This window comes from Onychomys torridus, chromosome 11 (assembly GCF_903995425.1).
Source record: "Onychomys torridus chromosome 11, mOncTor1.1, whole genome shotgun sequence".
Lineage (NCBI taxonomy): Eukaryota > Metazoa > Chordata > Mammalia > Rodentia > Cricetidae > Onychomys > Onychomys torridus.
The window spans coordinates 18,301,857-18,321,630 of record NC_050453.1 but is presented as its reverse complement, the minus strand read 5'-3'; the positions used below and the strand labels follow the sequence as shown (position 1 = coordinate 18,321,630).

General features: G+C 36.7%; 1 protein-coding gene across 2 annotated transcripts in view; it reads right to left on the bottom strand.

Moving 5' to 3' along the window:
- The window catches only part of Akt3 (AKT serine/threonine kinase 3), a 255,291-nt gene that overhangs the window by 75,735 nt on the left and 159,782 nt on the right, over positions 1–19,774 (bottom strand). For both annotated transcript variants that reach the window (XM_036201762.1, XM_036201763.1), the window contains exon 6: positions 14,331–14,462. In XM_036201762.1, the coding sequence (XP_036057655.1) occupies positions 14,331–14,462 (132 nt within the window). The remainder of the gene's footprint in view (positions 1–14,330; positions 14,463–19,774) is intronic.

Genomic DNA, 19,774 nt, shown 5'->3' with positions numbered 1-19,774 from the left:
ACCCCATATCTGACAGAGGACTGATCTCCAAACTATATAAAGAACTCAAGAAACTAGACATCAAAATACTGAACTATTACTAATACTTTAGCAATTAAAAAATGTGCTAAAGAGCTAAACAGAAAATTCTCAAAAGAAGAATCTCTAATGGCTGAAAGATATTTAAAGAAATGCTCAACATCTTTAATTATCAGAGAAATGCAAATCAAAACGACTCTGAGAACCACCTTACACATGTCAGAATGGCTGTGATAAAAAACACTAATGACAGTCTATGTTGGAGAGGATGCACAGCAAAGGGACACTTCTCCACTGTTGGTGGGAATGCAAACTTGTACAACCACTGTGGAAATCAGTATGGTTGTTTCTCAGAAAATCTGGAATCGATTTACCTCAATACCCAGCCACATCATTCTTGAGCAAATACCCAAAGAATGCTCAATCATACTACAAAGATACATGCTCAACTGTGTTCATAGCAGCACTATTTGTAATAGCCAGAACCTGGAAACAACCTAGATGCCTGTCAATTGAAGAATTAAAAAAATGTGGTACATATACACAATGGAGTACTACTCAGCAGGGAAAAACAATGACAGCATGAAATTTGCAGGCAAATGGAAGGAAATAGAAAACGTCATCCTGAGTGTGGTAACCTAAACCCAGAAGGACAAACATGGTAAGTACTCACTCATAAGTGGATACTAGATATAAAACAAAAAATAATCAAACTACAATCCACAGAACTAGGGAGGCTACATAGCAGGGGGACCCTAGGATGACTGTGGCTTAAAATAAGTTTTGGTTATACTCAATCACTGAGCAAGCTTCAGTGAAACATTTCACTATTAAGATAAGAATTTGTACCGTATCAAGCTGGTAATAGAATAGAATAGAATAGATAAAAAAAAGAACACAATTTAAAGGTAACAGGATAGACCAATTAATACAATAAAATGTATTTTCTATCATAATTTGTATTTGAGGTTAGAAAATTTGCCATTAATTCAAATTTAATGGTACTGTATTTCACATACTAATTAGTTTTTCTATGAAGATATGGTACATACAAGCTAAGAAATAAACACAGATGCCAATAATTTTTAATCACAGTTAAATGCAACATGTCAAAACAAGAAGTTAAAAATAACAGTGGTAAAACTTAGTGGCTAAAACAATGTGATGCTTAGTTAAAAATTCATTTGTTGATGATAATTACAAATGAAGAGTTTTAGAAGTACTAAAATTTAGAAGAATAATGTTCTTATAAAAATGCCTTTGAAGTACAGATTTCCATATATTCAACCATCCTGAAATACTAAATAATGAGTCTTCAAGACTAATTTCTTTCAGAGTAAGAAGCTTTGGAAGGAGACTATTTCCTGAGGGCATGAGGCACAATCATTCTCTCCAATTTTATTACTAACCCTCCAAGATAAATGGCCTAAAATTCTTCCTTCATTTGCTCACTCATGGTTTTATGACAGCTGTTTGTTTGAATAAAAAAAAAATAGAAGGAAAGAAAATAGGTTATTAATACAAACGAAACAGGAATACATGTTTATACCATTAACAAAGATCCAAAGGTGAAACCTGGGTTTATGATTATTATTGTATTAGTAAATTGAAATTCATAGAATATAATTTCTCAAGCACAGATCAAACAGTATTAGTCTACCTCTACCTCCAGTTATAATGCTCATTTCTATTTCATCTGCCTCCTATCTTCAAACATCTCAATGTCTATGTAACCAGATCCTTGTTCCATTCACATTATTTTCTGTATACTGGCAACAGGTGTCCTGTGATTGACTTTGTCACAAGCTGGCTGACATGAGGATATTTTGTTTATGAAGGCATTTACTTCCTCCTTCCCTCCAGAGAAATAAATGAAATGGGAGGGGAAAAAATGAAGTGAGTACCATACACAAGAGTACAAGTGCAGAAGACACACTGTTTTCATCAAAGCACAGTAACTTACAAGGATCACTGTTTACTTGCTCAATGTCTCCACAAGCCTTGCATTAACACCTAGTCCTACTTGTCTGCCTGCTTTTCGCCATACTTATATCAAGCTCTAAATTATGACTCCAAGCTCGCCTCATCCTAAAGTTGGAGCACTGGACTAGATTCAAATGTCAAACATTTCTTCTCTCTCTATTTGCTTTCACATTATTCCTTAATTTGTCTTCTCAAGACTTTTTTTACCAACTTGAAGGGGGCAGGGTATAAACAGTGAACCGCCACTCTCCAGCACTATGTTTGGTATTTATTATTGATGCTTCTGTTTCAAATGCTACTTGGATGGAGTGTCATACCCTCTTTGACTGCCATCAAGGTTCTGTCACTACAGCTCTTAGCACTTCTTCAGCTGCAGAGCACATTGCCTTGACATTCAGAATATCCTGAACATGTAGACCTAGGTATAAGGGAGCTGCTTCCTTTACTTGCCAGCATGCAGCAGACCCTTCCAGTCTAAAATCTGCAGTTCTGGCACATTACATATGTTGTACTTCATTATTTTTGCTTTAAACTCGCATAGATATTGTATTTCTTTTTTATTATTATTATTATTATTATTATTATTATTATTATTATTATGTGTTTTAATTTTACACATCAGCCATGGGTTCCCCTGTCCTCCCCCCTCCCGCCCCCACCCCCATCTCTCCCCAGCCCCTCCCCTCCATTCCCATGTCTTCCAGGACCAAGACTCCCCTGGGGATTCATTTAAACCTGGTGGATTCAGTACAGGTAGGTCCTGTCCCCTCCTTCCAGGCTGAGCATGTGTCCCTGTGTAAGCCCAAGGTTCCAAACAGCCAGCTCATGCACTAAGGACAGGTCCTGGTCCCACAGCCTGGGTGCCTCCCAAACAGATGAAGCTATTCAATTGTCTCACTTATCCAGAGGGCCTGATCTAGCTGGGGGCTCCACAGCCTTTGGTTCATAATTCATGTGCTTCCATTCGACTGGCTATTTGTCCCTGTGCTTTTTGCAATCTTGGATTCAACAATTCACGCTCTTGCAGTCCCTCCTCTTTCTTGACAGTTGGACACCTGGAGCTAAACCTGGGGCCTGGCTGAGGATCTCTGCATTCACTTCCATCAGTTATTGGATGAGAGTTCCAAGACGACTGTTAGGGTGTATAGTCATCTGATCACCATACTAGGTAAGATCAGGCTTTCTCTGGACCATTGCCAGCAGTCTACAGAGGATATATCATTGTGGATTTCTGGGGACCTCTCCAGCACTCTGCCTATTCCTGTTCTCATGTGGTCTTCATTTATCATGGTCTGTTATTCCTTGTTCTCCCTTTCTATTCTTGGTCCAGCTGGGATCTCCTGTTCCCCTAAGCTTTCTTTCCCTCAAACCTTGCCCTTCATTATTCCCACTGTCCTCCAGGTTGTTCATGTAGATCTCATCCATTTCTCCGTCACTGGGTGATCCCTGTGTCTTTCCTAAAGTCCCATTTTCTAGGTAGTCTCCCTGGAGTTGTGTAGCAGTCTAGTCATCTTTGTTTTACATCTAGTATCCTCCTATGAGTGAGTATATACCATGTTTGTCCTTCTGAGTCTGGGTTACCTCACTCAGGATGATTTTTTCTAGATCCATCCATTTGCTTGCAAACCTCATGATGTCACTGTTTTTCTCTGCTGAGTAGTACTCCATTGTGTATATGTACCATATTTTCTTTATCCATTCTTCAGTTGAAGGGCATCTAGGTTGTTTCCAGGTTCTGGCTATTACAAACAATGCTGATATGAACATAGCTGAGCAAATGCCCTTGTGGTATGATTGAGCATTCCTTGGGTATATGCCCAAGAGTGCTACAGCTGGGTATTGGGGGAGATGGATTCCCAATTTTCTAAGGAAGCGCCATACTGATTTCCAAAGTGGCTGTACAAGCTTGCATTCCCACCAGCAGTGGAGGAGAGTTCCCCTTGCTCCATATCTTCTCCAGCATAAGCTGTCTTCTGTGTTTTTGATCTTAGCCACTCTGACAGGTGTAAGGTGGTATCTCAGAGTCATTTTGATTTGCATTTCCTGGATAATTAGAGATGTTGAGTAATTCCTTAAATGTCTTTCAGCCATTTGAACTTCCTCTGTGGAGAATTCTCTGTTTAGTTCTATAGCCCATTTCTAAATTGGATTGTTGGGCATCTTGATGTCTAATTTCTTGAGTTCTTTATATATTCTGGATATCAGCCCTCTGTCAGATGTGGGGTTGGTGAAGACCTTTTCCCATTCTGTAGGCTGTTGCTTTGTCTTGTTGACTGTGTCCTTTGCTCTACAAAAGCTTATCAGTTTCAACAGGTCCCACTGATTAATTGTTTCTCTCAGTGTCTGTGCTACTGGTGTTATATTTAGAAAGTGATCTCTGGAGCCAATGCGTTCAAGAGTACTTCCTACTTTCTCTTCTATCAGGTTCAGAGTAGCTGGATTTATGTTGAGGTCTTTGATCTACTGGGATTTAAGTTTTGTGCACGGTGACAGATATGGATCTATTTGCAGCCTTCTACACATTGACATCCAGTTATAACAGCACCATTTGTTGAAGATGCTTTCTTTTTTCCATTGTACATTTTTGGCTTCTTTGTCGAAAATTATATGTTCATAGGTGTGTGGGTTAATGTCAGGGTCTTCAATTTGATTTCACTGGTCCACACGTTGGTTTTTATGCCAGTACCAAGCTGTTTTTATTACGGTAGCTCTATAGTAGAGATTGAGGTCGGGGATTGTGATGCCTCCAGAGGTTGTTTTATTGTGCAGGATTCTTTTGGCTATCCTGGGTTTTTTGTTTTTCCATATGAAGTTGAGTATTATTCTTTCCAGATCTGTGAAGAATTTTGTCGGTAATTTGATGGGGATTGAATCTGTAGATTGCTTTTGGGAAGATCGCCATTTTTACTATGTTAATCCTGCCTATCCATGAGCATGGGAGATCTTTCCATTTTCTGACATCTTCTTCAATTTCTTTTTTCAGGGACTTAAAGTTCTTGTCATATAGGTCCTTCACATGCTTAGTTAGCATAACCCCAAGGTATTTTATATCATTTGTGGCTATTGTAAAGGATGATGTATCTCTGATTTCCTTCTCCGCCTGTTTGTCTATTGTATATAGGAGGGCTACTGATTTTTTTGAGTTGACCTTGTATCCTGCTATGTTGCTGAAGGTTTTTATTAGCTGTATCAGTTCCTTGGTTGAATTTTTGGGGTCACTCATGTATACTATCATGTCATCTGCAAATAGGGAGAGCTTGACTTCTTCCTTTCCAATTTGTATCCCCTTAATCTCTTTATGCTGTCTTATAGCTCTGGCTAGAACTTCAAGTACTATATTGAATAAGTATGTGGAGAGGGGACAGCCTTGCCTTGTTCCTGATTTTAGTGATATTGTATTTCTTTTGAATGAGTCTTTATGTTGAAATTATTCTCTCAATATTCTCCATTTCTCTATTTTTGGTTTCTCATTCCCAGATACACTCCAAAATCTGTTTCTAACTCTTTTATTATTTTATTTTCACTGTAGTAATCATAATTAGATTTACAACTGTTCTTTCTTATGCTCTGTTTTACAAGCCTGTTTTTTGTTCCATACTTGTGCATCTCTAGGAAACACTAGTCCATGGCTGACTACTCATCTTCTACAAGAGTGCACATTTACCTGATGAATAAGAAAACTGAACATAAATTTTCCTACATGCACTAGGAAATATGCATTTACATATTTTACTTTAAGAGTATATGGGAGGAAAAAAGTCCTGGCCTCCAGGAATGTCCAACAAGAGATGTCAATCACCATAACTGGGATTCAAACCTTTCCAAAAATAACGACTTAGTAACAAAGGACATTTCTATTTTTATTATAAAAAAAACACTCTAGGAATAAGAGTAGGGTTTACTTGGTTAGCTATTCTCATAAAAATAAATGAATACTCATGTGTTTTACTATCTACTCCTGCTACTAAAAATGGAGAGAGATTATAATAGTTAAAGGATGAAAATATGTCAAAGAGCATGAAAACAAGCTAAAGAATAAATTAATGAAAGAGACTCAAAACCAAAGTTGAGCACTCTGAAGAAAAATAACAGCACAGCTAACAGTAAGTTTGCTGAAAAACTGAACAAAGCCTAAATGATGGCATCTCTGAGATACACCATACACTGAGTAAGCTACATTACCCCTAAAGCTGCACTATAAAAAATGACAAACCTGAATCTTTCTGTTTGGAATCAAAGAATATTAGACAGTAACTTGGGGCTGTATGAAGAAATAAAGACCTCTACTAAAGGTCAAGAGTGTGAAATAATACACTACAGAAGTTATCTTGGATTGCAATGTCACTTTGTGTTTTTCTAAATATCAAGAAATAAATACATTCACATAATATAAAAAAGTGTAATTTAAAGACAGTAATAACTGAGAGGTGACAAAGATAGGTTTATTGAAAAAGTTTTTGTGCATTATCAAAATGTTCTTAAGTCTGAATATTCTGGCTTCAAAATAGTAATTATAATTACCCTAGGATCTATAAAGAAAACTACTACAGAACACACACAAAAAGAAATTAAAAGGAATTAAAGTGTTTCTCTCAAATTTCAACAAATGGTCATATCTAATCTCTCCAACTAGCCAGATCCTACACATCCTTCTTCAGCCTCCAGCTGAGTCCTTATGAGCCTTCCCTCAATACACCTTCCCCAACTACCTAGAGATCTAGCCTAGGCCCCCACCCACTCCTCAGGCCTACTCTGCCATCCTTACCTGTACAGCCTTCCACCACTAGGCTTTAGGCAGGACCCACCCTGCCTCAACCACAGTCTCCTCCCATGCCATATACAACCTCTCTACTCAGGCAGATCCTGCACATCATTTTCCAGTGTCTATTCCAATGAGTCTGTATGATCCTCTCCCCTAGATCCACCTCCACATTCCAGGCTTTGACTATGATGTACATCCGAAACACCATCCCAGTCCCCTGTGTCAACAAGACTGCATTCCACCTAAGCCATTTCTACCCACTAAGGCTAACTGGACCTGCACATCCTCTGCTCTGTCCCAACCATCTCTGTCCATGTTAGACAAAGAACTAACAAAAGAAGCCCACATGCCTAGATCTCACTGCAAACACAAACAATATAAAAGATTAAGGCAGTGCCTCCCTGCCCCCAAACCCAGCCGTCCTTTAAAAAAAAAAAAAAATGCTCTCACATTATTGAGCCTGTATGATAATGAGTATTCAGAGATGGGTAATTCCTGGGGGGCACTCACCAACCTAAGACAGAAAGCTTGTGTGGCCTGGACAGGCATCTCGATGATGGGGGTAAGGTGACCTGCTGATGTCCCACGCAACCTAAGTCAGAAGCTCTTTTTTTTTATTTTTTATCTATTTATTTATTTATTTATTTATTTTGGTTTTTCGAGACAGGGTTTCTCTGTGTAGCTTTGCGCCTTTCCTGGAACTCACTTGGTAGCCCAGGCTGGCCTCGAACTCAGAGATCCGCCTGGCTCTGCCTCCTGGTGGTGCACGCTTTTAATCCCAGAAGCTCATTTTTTAGTAAAAGGGGGGGACCTGTAAGGCCCTGGCCCCCGTTTTTGGGTAGCTGTGGCCTTGCTTGCTGACCTTGACCACGATGTCCTCCCTATGCTAATTCCCTGTGAGATTCCACCCTCCTGAATGCTTAAGGGAAGTTCCTTGTCTGTGTATCCTGCATATTGGGAGTTAACAGCTTAGATTTGAGATTGTAAAACATCGGAAGCAAACTTCTGCCCTATGGGGTTCTCTGATTGTGCTGTTAGCCTGCATTTAAGACCTCCTCCCTCCTTCAATTAAAAAAAAAAAAAAGTAAAGAAAAAAATTGAAGACAGCAATGTTCTAAAACAGGAAATGGTGATGGTGTCATGGGGCTATGAGGATGCTGGACTAAAGTCTATCAAATTGTGAAAACAGGAAAATTGTATACTAAGTGAATTATCTGTCAATAAAGATCTTATATATATTAAAAAAAAAATGTGTGCCAATGAAAATTACCTGGATGAACTCCAGGTCAAAGAACTACAAAAAAAAAAAAAAAAAAAAAAAGTCACAAACTTCATTAAATATTTCAAGGAACTTAAAGAAGAAAGAAACAGCTCAATGAATTTAAAAAGAAAAGAACTTAAACAAAATAAATGCATGAGTGATACCTAAGGAAACATAAAGGTAAGGCTGATAGAAATGTTGAGAACAATCCGGGATTTTAAAATGAAGTTCAATAGAGATACAAACGTTGAAGAGGACTCAAGTTGAAATGAAGACGGAAAAGAAAATACCAAGAGCCAAGACAGAAAACTCAAAGGCCAACCTTATAAGTAGAATGGATCAAGCAAAAGATAAAATATCAGGCCTCAGAGATGAAGTAGAGGAATTGGAACAAATAAATGAAGAACACAATTTTTTAAAACACATAAATGGAACATATAGGAAAAGTAGGACACACCATGAAAAGACTAAACATTCTATTTATAGCAATAAATGAGAAGAATCCCAGATAAATGACATAGACCACATCTTCAACAAGATTAAAGATAAAAATTTCATCAAACTAAGGAAATACACAAATGCAAAAAAAGACAGAACAACAAATAGACAAGACCAGAAAAGAAAATACCCACAGCATATCACATTTACAACACTAAGTATACCAGAAAAGAAAATGCCCACAGCATATCACATTTACAACACTAAGTATACCAGAAAAGAAAATGCCCACAGCATATCACATTTACAACACTAAGTATACCTAATGAAGAAAGTGTATTGAAAGCTGCAGGAGAAAAAAGTCACATATAGAGAAAAATCCATCAGAATAACAGCTGATTTCTCAACGGCAACTTTGAAAACCAGAAGAGTCTGTAAGTCCTAAAAGGCTATGACAGCCAACCTAAAATACTATGTCCAGCAAAACTATCTGTCATAATTAAAGGAGATATAAAATGTTCCATGATATGAGTACCCTAAAAGTTTTATATCCAACAAGCAAAGCTAAAGGAAATACAGAAAGAAATACCTAGTGCTGAAGCGAGAAGTGAGCATAGCCATGGGACTGAAGACTAACTACTAAGCAAGTACTACTGAGAACATAAATAACAATTCCAGAATATAACACCACAATGACTAGGATCAACACACACATTTCCATGATAACTTTAAGTATCAATGGCCTCAATTTTCCAATTAACAATACAGGATGGCTGAATGCATCAAGAAACACATCTTAGTTTTATAATTTATTTATTTGCATTTTCTGTACATTGGGTTTTGCCTGCATGTATGTTTATGTGAGGGTGTCAGATCCCCTGGAAGAGGAGTTACAGACAGTTGTGAGCTGCCATGTGGCTCTGGGGATTGAACCTGGGTCCTCTGGAAAAGCAGCCAGTGCTCTTAACTGCTGAGCCATCTCTCAAGGCCCACATCTTAGTTTAAGAGATAGGTACTGCCTTAGAGTAAAAGGATAAACGAAAGAATTCCAATCAAATAGGACCAAGAAGTAGGCATCACTATCCTAACTAACAAAACCAACTTCAAACTAAAATTAATCAGGAGATATAGACACTTCATTCTAATGAAGGTAACAGTTAACCAAGAAGCTATTACTATCCCAAATACACATGAACCACACTCCAGTTCACCTAATTAAAAAAAAAAAGACACACATTAAAATCAACCTTTTAATAGTTCATGATTTTAATACCCCATTTTCTCCAATAGACCGGTCATCTAGACAAAACATAAACAGAAAAAATAAGAATTAAATGGCATTACACATCAAATAGCCTTAACAGCTATCTACAGAATATTCTACACAAACACCAAAAGACATACATTTTTTTACTCAGCAGCAGGCAGAGCTTCCCTAAAATTCTTCTAAAAAATTACGTGTACCAGTATGACCTGATACACAAGACAAATCTTTACAAATTCAGAAAAACTGAAATATCACCAAGTATCATGTGATCATTATGCAATAAAACTTAAAATTGACAGCAAATTTCTAGTAAATACACAAACTCAAAGAGATTAAACAACCCATTTGAAAAAAAAAAATCAAGAAAGAAAGAAAAATTTTCCTGGGACTAAATGAAAGAAAAAACACAACACAAAACCTCTAGGACTCATTGAAAGCAGACCTATCAGAGAAAGGACACTAAGGGCCTACATTAAAAAAATCAGAGCACGAGGGTTGGGGATTTAGTTCAGTGGTAGAGTGCTTGCCTAGCAAGCTCAAGGCCCTGAGTTCGATTCTCAGCTTAAAAAAAAAAAAAAAAAAAGTCAGAGCACAAAAATAAATTGATGCCAGGCGGTGGTGGCGCATGCCTGTAACCCCAGCACTCGGGAGCTCGGGAGGCAGAGGCAGATGGATCTCTGTGAGTTTGAGGCCAGCCTGATCTACAAAGCAAGTTCCAGGACAGCCTCCAAAGCTACAGAGAAACCCTGTCTCGAAAAACAAAAACAAAAATAAACAAACAAATGAATGAATGAATAAATAAATTGATTAGTTAATTAATGATGCAACTCAAAAACTTGGAAACAAAAACAAAAGCAAACCAAATCCAAACCCAGCAGACGACAGGAAATAAAAGAAAAAAGGAGAAAGTAATGAAATAGAAATAAAACAATATCAAGAATTGATGAATATAAGACCTAGTTCTTTGAGAACATAGAAAAAAAAGTGGACAGACCTTTGGCCCAACTAATCAAAAGAAAGAAAGAGAATTCAAATGAATAGAATCAGAAATGAACAGAGAAACATTACAGGAGATATCAAAGAATTTCAGTAAGATAAAGGAATACTTTAAAAATCTATATTCCATTAGGTTGAAAGACCTGAAAGAAACTGATACCTTTGTAGATTGAGCCAAACCACCAAAGGTAAGCCAAGAAGTAAACAACCTAAACAGACCCATAAAAAATGAGGAAATTAAAATACTAATAAAAAGATTTGGGGGGGGGTCAGAGGAGGAGAGGGGCGCATGCCTTTAATCCCAGGACTCAGCACACAGAAGCAGGCGGATTTGAGTTCCAGGATAGCCAGGGATACACAGAGAAAACCTGTCTTGAAAAAGCAAAAACAAAAAAGTTTCCAACTAAAACTGTACAGGCCCAGATGGACTTACATCCTTCCTAAACTATTCAGATACAAACAGAAGAAGCACTCCCAGCTTCTATGTGACCATTATCACTCTAGTACCAAACCCAGGCAAAGACACAGCAAAAACAGAAAACTAGAGGCCAACATCCCTAATGAATACAGATTCAAAAAGAGCTCAATAAAATACTTACAAACCAAATATAGACCTAAATAGCAAAAAGCTATCAACTATGGCCTAGTTGGCTTTGAGATATAAGGATGGTTTATATAAAGAAAGTCAATATATGTAGCCAGGAGTGCTGGGGTACTCCTCTAGTCCCACGACTTGGGAGGCAGAGGCAGGTGGAGCTCTGAGTTTGAGGTCTCCAAAGTCAGTTCCACAACAGAGAAACCCTCACTCAAAACAAAAGAAAACAAAACCAAAAAAACAACAACAAACAAAACAAAACAAAACAAAACTGTAAATAAGGGTTGGGGATTTAGCTCAGTGGTAGAGTACTTGCCTAGCAAGTGCAAGGGCCTGGGTTTGAGCCTCAGGTCAAAAAAAAAAAAAAATGTAAATAAACTTCATAATGGATTTAAACACGAGAAAAAAAAATCAATAGATGCAGAAAGGCCTTTGATAAAATTCAATGTGACTTCACGATAAAAGTCCTAGAAAAAAACAGGACTAAAGGTAATATTCCTCCTCATAATAATAAAAGCTATTGCCCTGGCTAGTTTTTATTTCAATTTGACACAAGTTAACTCACCAGAGAGAAGGGAGCCTCAATTGAGAAACTGTCTCCACAAGAACGGGTAGTAGGCAAGCTTATAGAGCATTTTCTTAATTAGTGATTGAAGTAGGAGGGTTCAGCCCATTGTGGGTTGGGGCCACCCCTTGGCTGTGATACTGGGATCTATAAAAAGGCAGGCTAAGCAAGCCATGTGGAGCAAACCAGGAAGTCAGGCCACTCCACGGCCTCTGCATCAGCTCCTGCCTCCAGGAGCCAGCATTGCTTGAGTTCCTGTCCTGACTGCCTTCAACAATGGACTATGATGTGGAAGTATAAGCCAAAGAAACGTCTTTCCTCCGCAACCTGCTTTTTGATCATGGTATTTCATCATAGCAATTGTAACCCTAATTAAGAGAGCTATAAATAAGAAACGCATAATCAACAGCATCCTAAATGGAGAAAAACTTAAGCCAACCCCACTGAAGACAGAAATCACACAGAGATGTCCACTCTCCCTACTCCTCCACTGCACTTGAAGTACTAGCTGGAACAATCAGGTAAGAGAAGAAAATTGAAGATACAAAATAAAAAAAAGAAGTTAAAACCAATCATCCTTATTTGCATTGCACATGGCATGACACTATATATGAAAGATCCCAAAAATTCTACTAGAAGCCTTCTAGAAATGATAAATTCATCAATAGTGGAAAGATAATGGATCAACTTGTACACATCAATAGTTTTTCTATACATCAACAACAAAAATACAGAAAAAGATGTCATGGATCTACTTCCATTCACAACAGTCTCAAAGAAGAAAATACAATATCTACAATAAACCTAACCAAGGAGGTGAAGGACCTTTGCAATAAATATTTTAAACCTCTGAATAAAGAGATAAAGACACTAGGAAATGGAAAGGCATCCCAGGCTTATGAATTGGTAGAATTAATGGTGTGGAAATTACCACTCCACCAAAAGGTATTTATAAATTTCAATCCCAATCAAAATCTTCTCCTCCTCCTCTTCAGAGAAATAGAAAAAAAAAAAAAAATCCTAAAACCCATAGGAAACCACAAAAATCCTGAGCAAAACAAAACAAAATTCTGGAGGGATTCCATTCCAGATCTCAAGATATATTACAGAGCCACCGCAATAAAAACATAGTCCTGACATTAAAAACAAACATACAGGGTATTGGAAGAGGACTGAAAATTCAAACATGAATACATGTAACTTCAGCCATTTAATATTTGACTAAGATGACAAAAACAAGCTCTAGAAAAGAATGCATCTTCATAAATGGTGGTGGGAAAATTGAATGTCCACATGCAGAAGAGTGAAATTAGACCCCACCTATCACCTTGCACAGAAACTGTTTCCAAATGGTTGAGCCTTAAATGTGAACCTGAAACACTGGAACTGTTAGAAGAAAGCACAGGCAGTACCCCACAGGACAGGACACAGGTACAGGAAAGAACTTCTGAATACTCCTTTTGCCCAAGAATTAAGGGCAGCAAGTGGTAAGTGGGATTCATAAAACAAAATAGCTTCTGCGTGGCTAAAGAAACAACCAACCAGGCGAAGAGGAGGACACAAAATGTAGAGAACCTTTGCTAACTCTACATCTGACAGAGGATTAACACCCAGAATATATAAAGAATTCAAACACAAAGAGTATAAAAACAAATGACCCATTCAAAAACAAACAAACAAACAAACAAACAGGCCTGAGATCTAAACAAAGAGTTCTCAAAATAAGGGTGGGGAAAAAAAATCGCTCAAAAAACATTCTTACTATCTAGCAATTAGGGAAATGCAAATCATAACAACTCTGAAATTTCATCTTACCAATCTCAGTTGGCAAAGACCAACAGAACAATTGACAACAAATGGAGGGAACGTAAGGAAAGGGGGACCCACCTTCACTGTTGGTGGGATTGCAAGCTGATCCAACCACTCTGGAAATCATTGTGGTAGAGTCCCCAAAAAGCCAAAAATAAACCTACCATATGACCCATATATACCACTTCCTGGCATATGACCAAAGAACAACAGCCCACTCCATAGGTACTGCTCAGCCATGTTCACTGCTGCTCTGTGCATAATAGCTAGGAAATAAAAACCACCTACATGTCCTTCAACTGATGGATGGGTAATGAAATTGATATGGCACATATACATAATGGAAAAATAGTGAAAGCAACACTAATGTACTTAGTGATGTGGATCATAAATATATAGTTAAAACATTCCTTCAAATTAACAAATGAAATATTTCCTCAATGGAATAAAACAGCTTCACTATAATTTACATAATACTATACAGTGCTGAAAACCTTTAAACTAACACTAATTGTTGTCTACTAATAGGTAATAGTTTAAACTCAATGTTTTGATTGCTTCATGAAATTTCTATACCATTTACAACAATGTGCACAGATACATGTTCATACGAAAAAGCTTTTTGACTCAAGTTACCTTTGCAATAATGACTTCTTTCTTCAGAATCTTCATAGCATAGTATTTTCCACTTGCTTTCTCTCGAACTAAAATAACTTTTCCAAAAGTACCTTTACCTAGTAGTTTCAAATAGTCAAAATCATTCATTGTCTGAAAAATATAGAGTAGAAAACCACAATCAAATAGTTGATACAATTTACTGTTAGTCTGCTTGTAATATACTTGCACTGTAAACTCAATATTGATCCTACTAATTTCTAGACCAATTTCAAATAAAAAAAAATACTACTACTGGTTGTTTCTTGAACAACCCTGGATACTGAAAATAATGGCGTTTTCAGTTTGTAGAAATTATTTTGAACCTAGAATTTCTCCATCAGTCAAATTATTAGTTAACTGACAGAACATTTTTTAAAAGTAAAATAAGGTTTTTAAAAAGTATTTTCCAGTTCTCAGGCTTTTTTAAATTAAGTGCTACCTCAGAAAAGGTGATATCCAAGAATACACACATAAACATTTAAAAATACAAGCAAAGAAGCATTTTTCAAAGAAACAAAAGAAAAGAGTCATAGGAAGTGTCAATTTCCAGTCATACTGATCAGGAAGATAGACACAAAGCTAAAATTATCAACATGAAATGATAAAGGTGACATCACTACAAAACCTACAGGTATTAAAGGGACCATAAGAGAATAAACTGCTTTATGCCGTAAAATTGACACTGAAATGAAATAAGCAAATTACCTACATCACAAACTACAAAAGCCCGCTGGCAAAGTAAAAGATAAGCTGAACAGCCCTATATAAGAACTGCATTTGTACTAAAACTTTTTACAATAAGAAAAAGTCCAGAACATTTAAAGAAAAAAAAAATGCTACCAATTCTGCACAAACTCTTCTTGAAAACTGGAATGGGAAGAATATTTTTCAATTCACTCCTTGAGGCCAGAATCACTCTGACATTAAAAACCATTTTAAATATTTCATAAATGAATGGCTACATTCAATTTTAGTATCACTTGCCTATAATTTTGGTAATTTTAACCAAATGTCAAATTATAATGTCTTAACACATCTAGTTCAAAGGAAAAGTAAATGTCAAAAAGAGAGCAGGAGAAATAACATATACTTATTGATTCAATTATAAATCAAATGTAGATGCACATATGTGGAAAAGTTACAGTCATTTAGAAAAATGATAGATAGCTAGACATACTTCATTTCACTAACAGATTTAAAAACTCAGAGGATAAAGAACAAACTATGAGACCCCAAATATGACTGTCTTGTTGCCACCAAGCAGCAGTCTATTTCTTTCCCATATTCACCCCCCTTCCTTTCCCTTCCTCCCTCCCCAACTCTCAGTCTCTACCTGATTGGCAACTTTTTCTTTTTAATTTTTTTTATTCATTTTACATACCAACCACAGATCCCTCTCCCATCTCTCCTCCTGAACCCACCCTCACCCCCCCCCCGTCTTCTGGACCTACCCCTAGTCCCCTCCTCCAAAAGGGTAAGTTCTCCCATGGGGGGGACAGCTAAGCCTAGTACATTCAGTCAAGGCAGGACCAAGCCCCTCCCTGCTGCATCAAGGGTGAGTATCCAGAAAGCAAGGTCATGCACTGGGGATAAATCTTGATCACACTGCCAGGGGCCCTTCCAAAAGACCCAGCTACACCTCTCTCTCCTGTATGCAGAGAGGGTCTAGTCCAGTCCCACGCAGGCTCCACAGCTGTCAGTCAAGAGTTCGTGAGTTCCTATGAACTTGGTCCAGTTGTCTCTATTTCCCTTCATGATCTTGACCACCCCCCGCCCCCGCCTTTGTGGCATTTTTAATAGCATATAAGTACACAATTTCCCCATTCCCTTTTCACTTTCCAGACCCTCCTTGCACCTTCCTGCTCTTTCAAATTCATGGCTCCTTAAACTATTTGATCAAATAGTCTATGCCAGTTCCAGAGCCAGCCTTTAGACATGGCACTTAAAAGTTTTTTTCTCTCTTAGAAACTCTCAAGAGACAGCTTTCCTTCTGTGTGGAAATTGAGAAATTCTGTGTGGAATTACTTTGTTGGAGGGAGAACTATACACCGAGACCCTGGAAGATAAGATCCCACATGCACAGAGAAAAAGTGCAGAAATTATGAAAGCAAAAGTCAACACCAAACCATGGGACATAACAAAAAGTTTTCTTTGGATTTTCAAGGCCAGCACATGGGCAGCCAAAAATAAATTATTTGAAGATCTATGCAAGAACAGCAGAACAGCCCATCTAGCAACAAAACCGTAAGAAACAACACAGCTATTGTTTCTGCTATTTTCATGGCAATAAACAGGTAAAGTCTGGTAACCAAGCCAAAATTCATTTTATTGTTCAACATAGCATATAGTACCTTCTTTATTTTTCATCTAAAACCACTAAAAAAAAATGATACTAATACACACAATTACTAAATACTATTGTTATCTCTAAGTCTTGGAGACAAAATAGAAAAATAATTTGTAAATTGCTTTATGACATTTTCAGATGAAAAGCAACATACATAAAACATTACCACAATCCTTGAAGGTTGCAATTTTTAGGGACAAGAGGCAAAAAAAGTAAAATAATATAGCAGTCTTCAACTGAATTTCAGTTTCTGTCAGTTTGTCAATCTTTTGAAAAAGGAACTTACACAGAAACTAATATTAGTTAAGTAGTATTCTAAATTATATCACCAGAAACAGGTTATGTATCTATTTTGACAGAGCTTCAACAAATTAAAAGGGCCTTTATAGCAAATGTACATGCTCAGAATGGCATACACAGAAACTACCTAATATTTGCAAAGTGAAATAAAAGCTATTTCAAAATGTTTTCCTTTTGGGGATACAAGAAAAGATATGATAAAAATGTTAATGACTGGGGCTGGAGAGATGGCTCAGAGGTTAAGAGCACTAACGGCTCTTCCACAGGTCCTGAGTTCAATTCCCAGCAACCACATGGTGGCTCACAAATATTTGTAATAAGATCTGGGGCCTTCTTCTGGCCTGCAGTCATACATGTTGTATATCTAATAAATAAATAAAATCTTTAAAAAAATAAAATAAATCTTTTAAAAAATGTTAATGATTAACAAAAAGAGGAAGCAATTACAAATCTAGGCATGAAAATAAAAACCTATTACCCAAAGACTATAGGCCCATACCATAATAGATACAAAGCTAGCCTGAGCTACATAGCAGGTATACAAGTCTACACACACACGCACACACACAAATATACACACATACATATACAGAGACATAGAAGAAAGCATCATTAGATGGACGCATGGATAATCTTCAGAAATATGAATCCCTTAAAACTGGCCATTTTAAGCAAAGAAATCAGTGTCTACACACAACAAAAGTCTTACAAACATATTCAAATCATACACACCCCTTTGAAACATCTTCAAAAAGAAGGATATTTAAATTTGATTGTCAGACCTTGTCTCTTTTCCCCATTATGCAGTGTCTCCCTTTTCAAGAGTCCTGGGTGCTTGGACAAATACTGTAGCAACAGAGTCCTAGGTGTTTCAACAAATGCTTTGGCAATACTCTACTCTGGGAACAAATCAAATTGCTGCATGGTCAAGAGGCAGAAGTCAAGACCACTCTCAGCATAGCTACCATTAAGTGTCCTCTCAATAGTATTGTCCATTTTAAAAAAATGTATTTTGCCAAGTATGAAAACTTGTTTATTTCAAATGTGTTGAAGTCCAATTTTTTTTTAAAGATGTAAATCACAATTCTTTACATGGTGACTGATGCACATACAGGAAACAGTTCTAAATCTAGTTATCATATATGTGACTGTAATATTGGACACTTTAAACTAAATCATTGGACTCATTAAAGAGAAGCCAGTGGTACAAACATTCACTTTTCAGACACCTGTGATTTAAAATTATTTTAAATTACCACGTACACTTAAAATTATATAGATATAAAAAATGAGGGTTGGGGATTTAGCTCAGTGGTAGAGTGCTTACCTAGCAAGCACAAGGCCCTGAGTTCGATCCTCAGCTCAAAAAAAAAAAAAAAAAAAAAATGGAAATCATATATGGCTAACACCTTGAGCCACAAATACATTAAAAATATTTGTATCAGTTGAGCCTGTAGCAGAGACCTGTACTCCCAGCTACTTTTGAAGCTGAGCCAGGGGTTTTATAAGTGAAAGCCAATCTGGGATACAGCATGGGTTCAAGGCCACTCTAGACAACTTAGTGAGAACCTATCTAAAATTTTAAAAGAATAAAAAGTACCATGGGTTGGGGATTTAGCTCAGCGTAAGGCCCTGGGTTCGATCCTCAGCTCAAAAAAAAAGTAACCATAAATACAGCTCAGTAGTAGAGAATTTGCATAACATGTATGAGGGTCCTGGGTTCAATCTCCAATACTGAAAAAAAAAATTCTACCAAGTTTTTATTTTTAAACTCAGGTTTTAGTAAATAATTCTAAGACAATCTATAGAAAGACGCTTAATTACTTTTATGAGACAAAGTAGGATACTAACTACAATCATTAACACTGACTTTATACTTATATTTAAATGTGAAATATCCCTTCAATTTAAGAGTCACAAGTACATGAGTTAGGTACAATAATTACCTAAAGAATTTTGATAGATAAAGAAGCTAAAAGATGAGTTAGGAGATCTACCCACACATTAGGACTCAGAGATCTTCACGTTCTACCACTATTTTACAATATTAACATTCTGCTGAAGTATGATCCAAAGAAATGTTACATAGTGAGGTTATATAATGTATAATTAAAAGATTTAGATATCTGAGTATGATATTTAACTTGTATTATCAGATGTCTCAACTATAAAATGGCATATTAGTTGTCTATACCTCAGATGACTTTTAAATGGCTAAGATAAATGCAAAAGTACTGCTCAGAGTCTACTGCAAAATAAGCAAAAAATAAACACTTATTAACGGTTACTGATAAAGAATTATATTCAACTTAGTAATTATAAAAAAGTATGATTCAGTTATCATTTATAACCGGTCTTCTCAAGAAAATATTTCCACTATTACCTTTTAAAATTGTGTGTCTACTCAATTTTATTGCTGATCAATGTCCATGCTTATATTTAATATCCTTCCATTGATTGGATATAGTTCATCAAGTTTTAGTGTTACAAACTCACCATTTTTAATTCCTGGCTTAACTGTATCTTACTGATCTGTTAAGCATATATTTAGAATTTCAGAAAAATTAAACAGGGTAGAGCTGGTAGAGCTTGCTTTTTAATGCAGCAGTTTAAAATCAAAGAACGAGATTAACTGGAACTTGATTCAAATTTATTAACACAGTCAAACTTCAAGTTATACACATCCATGGAAAAGGAAATTTCTGATCTTAATAAATGGGTAAAGATAGGTTATGTTCATCTTCCTGACTGAGAAATCAACTTATAATGACCTACA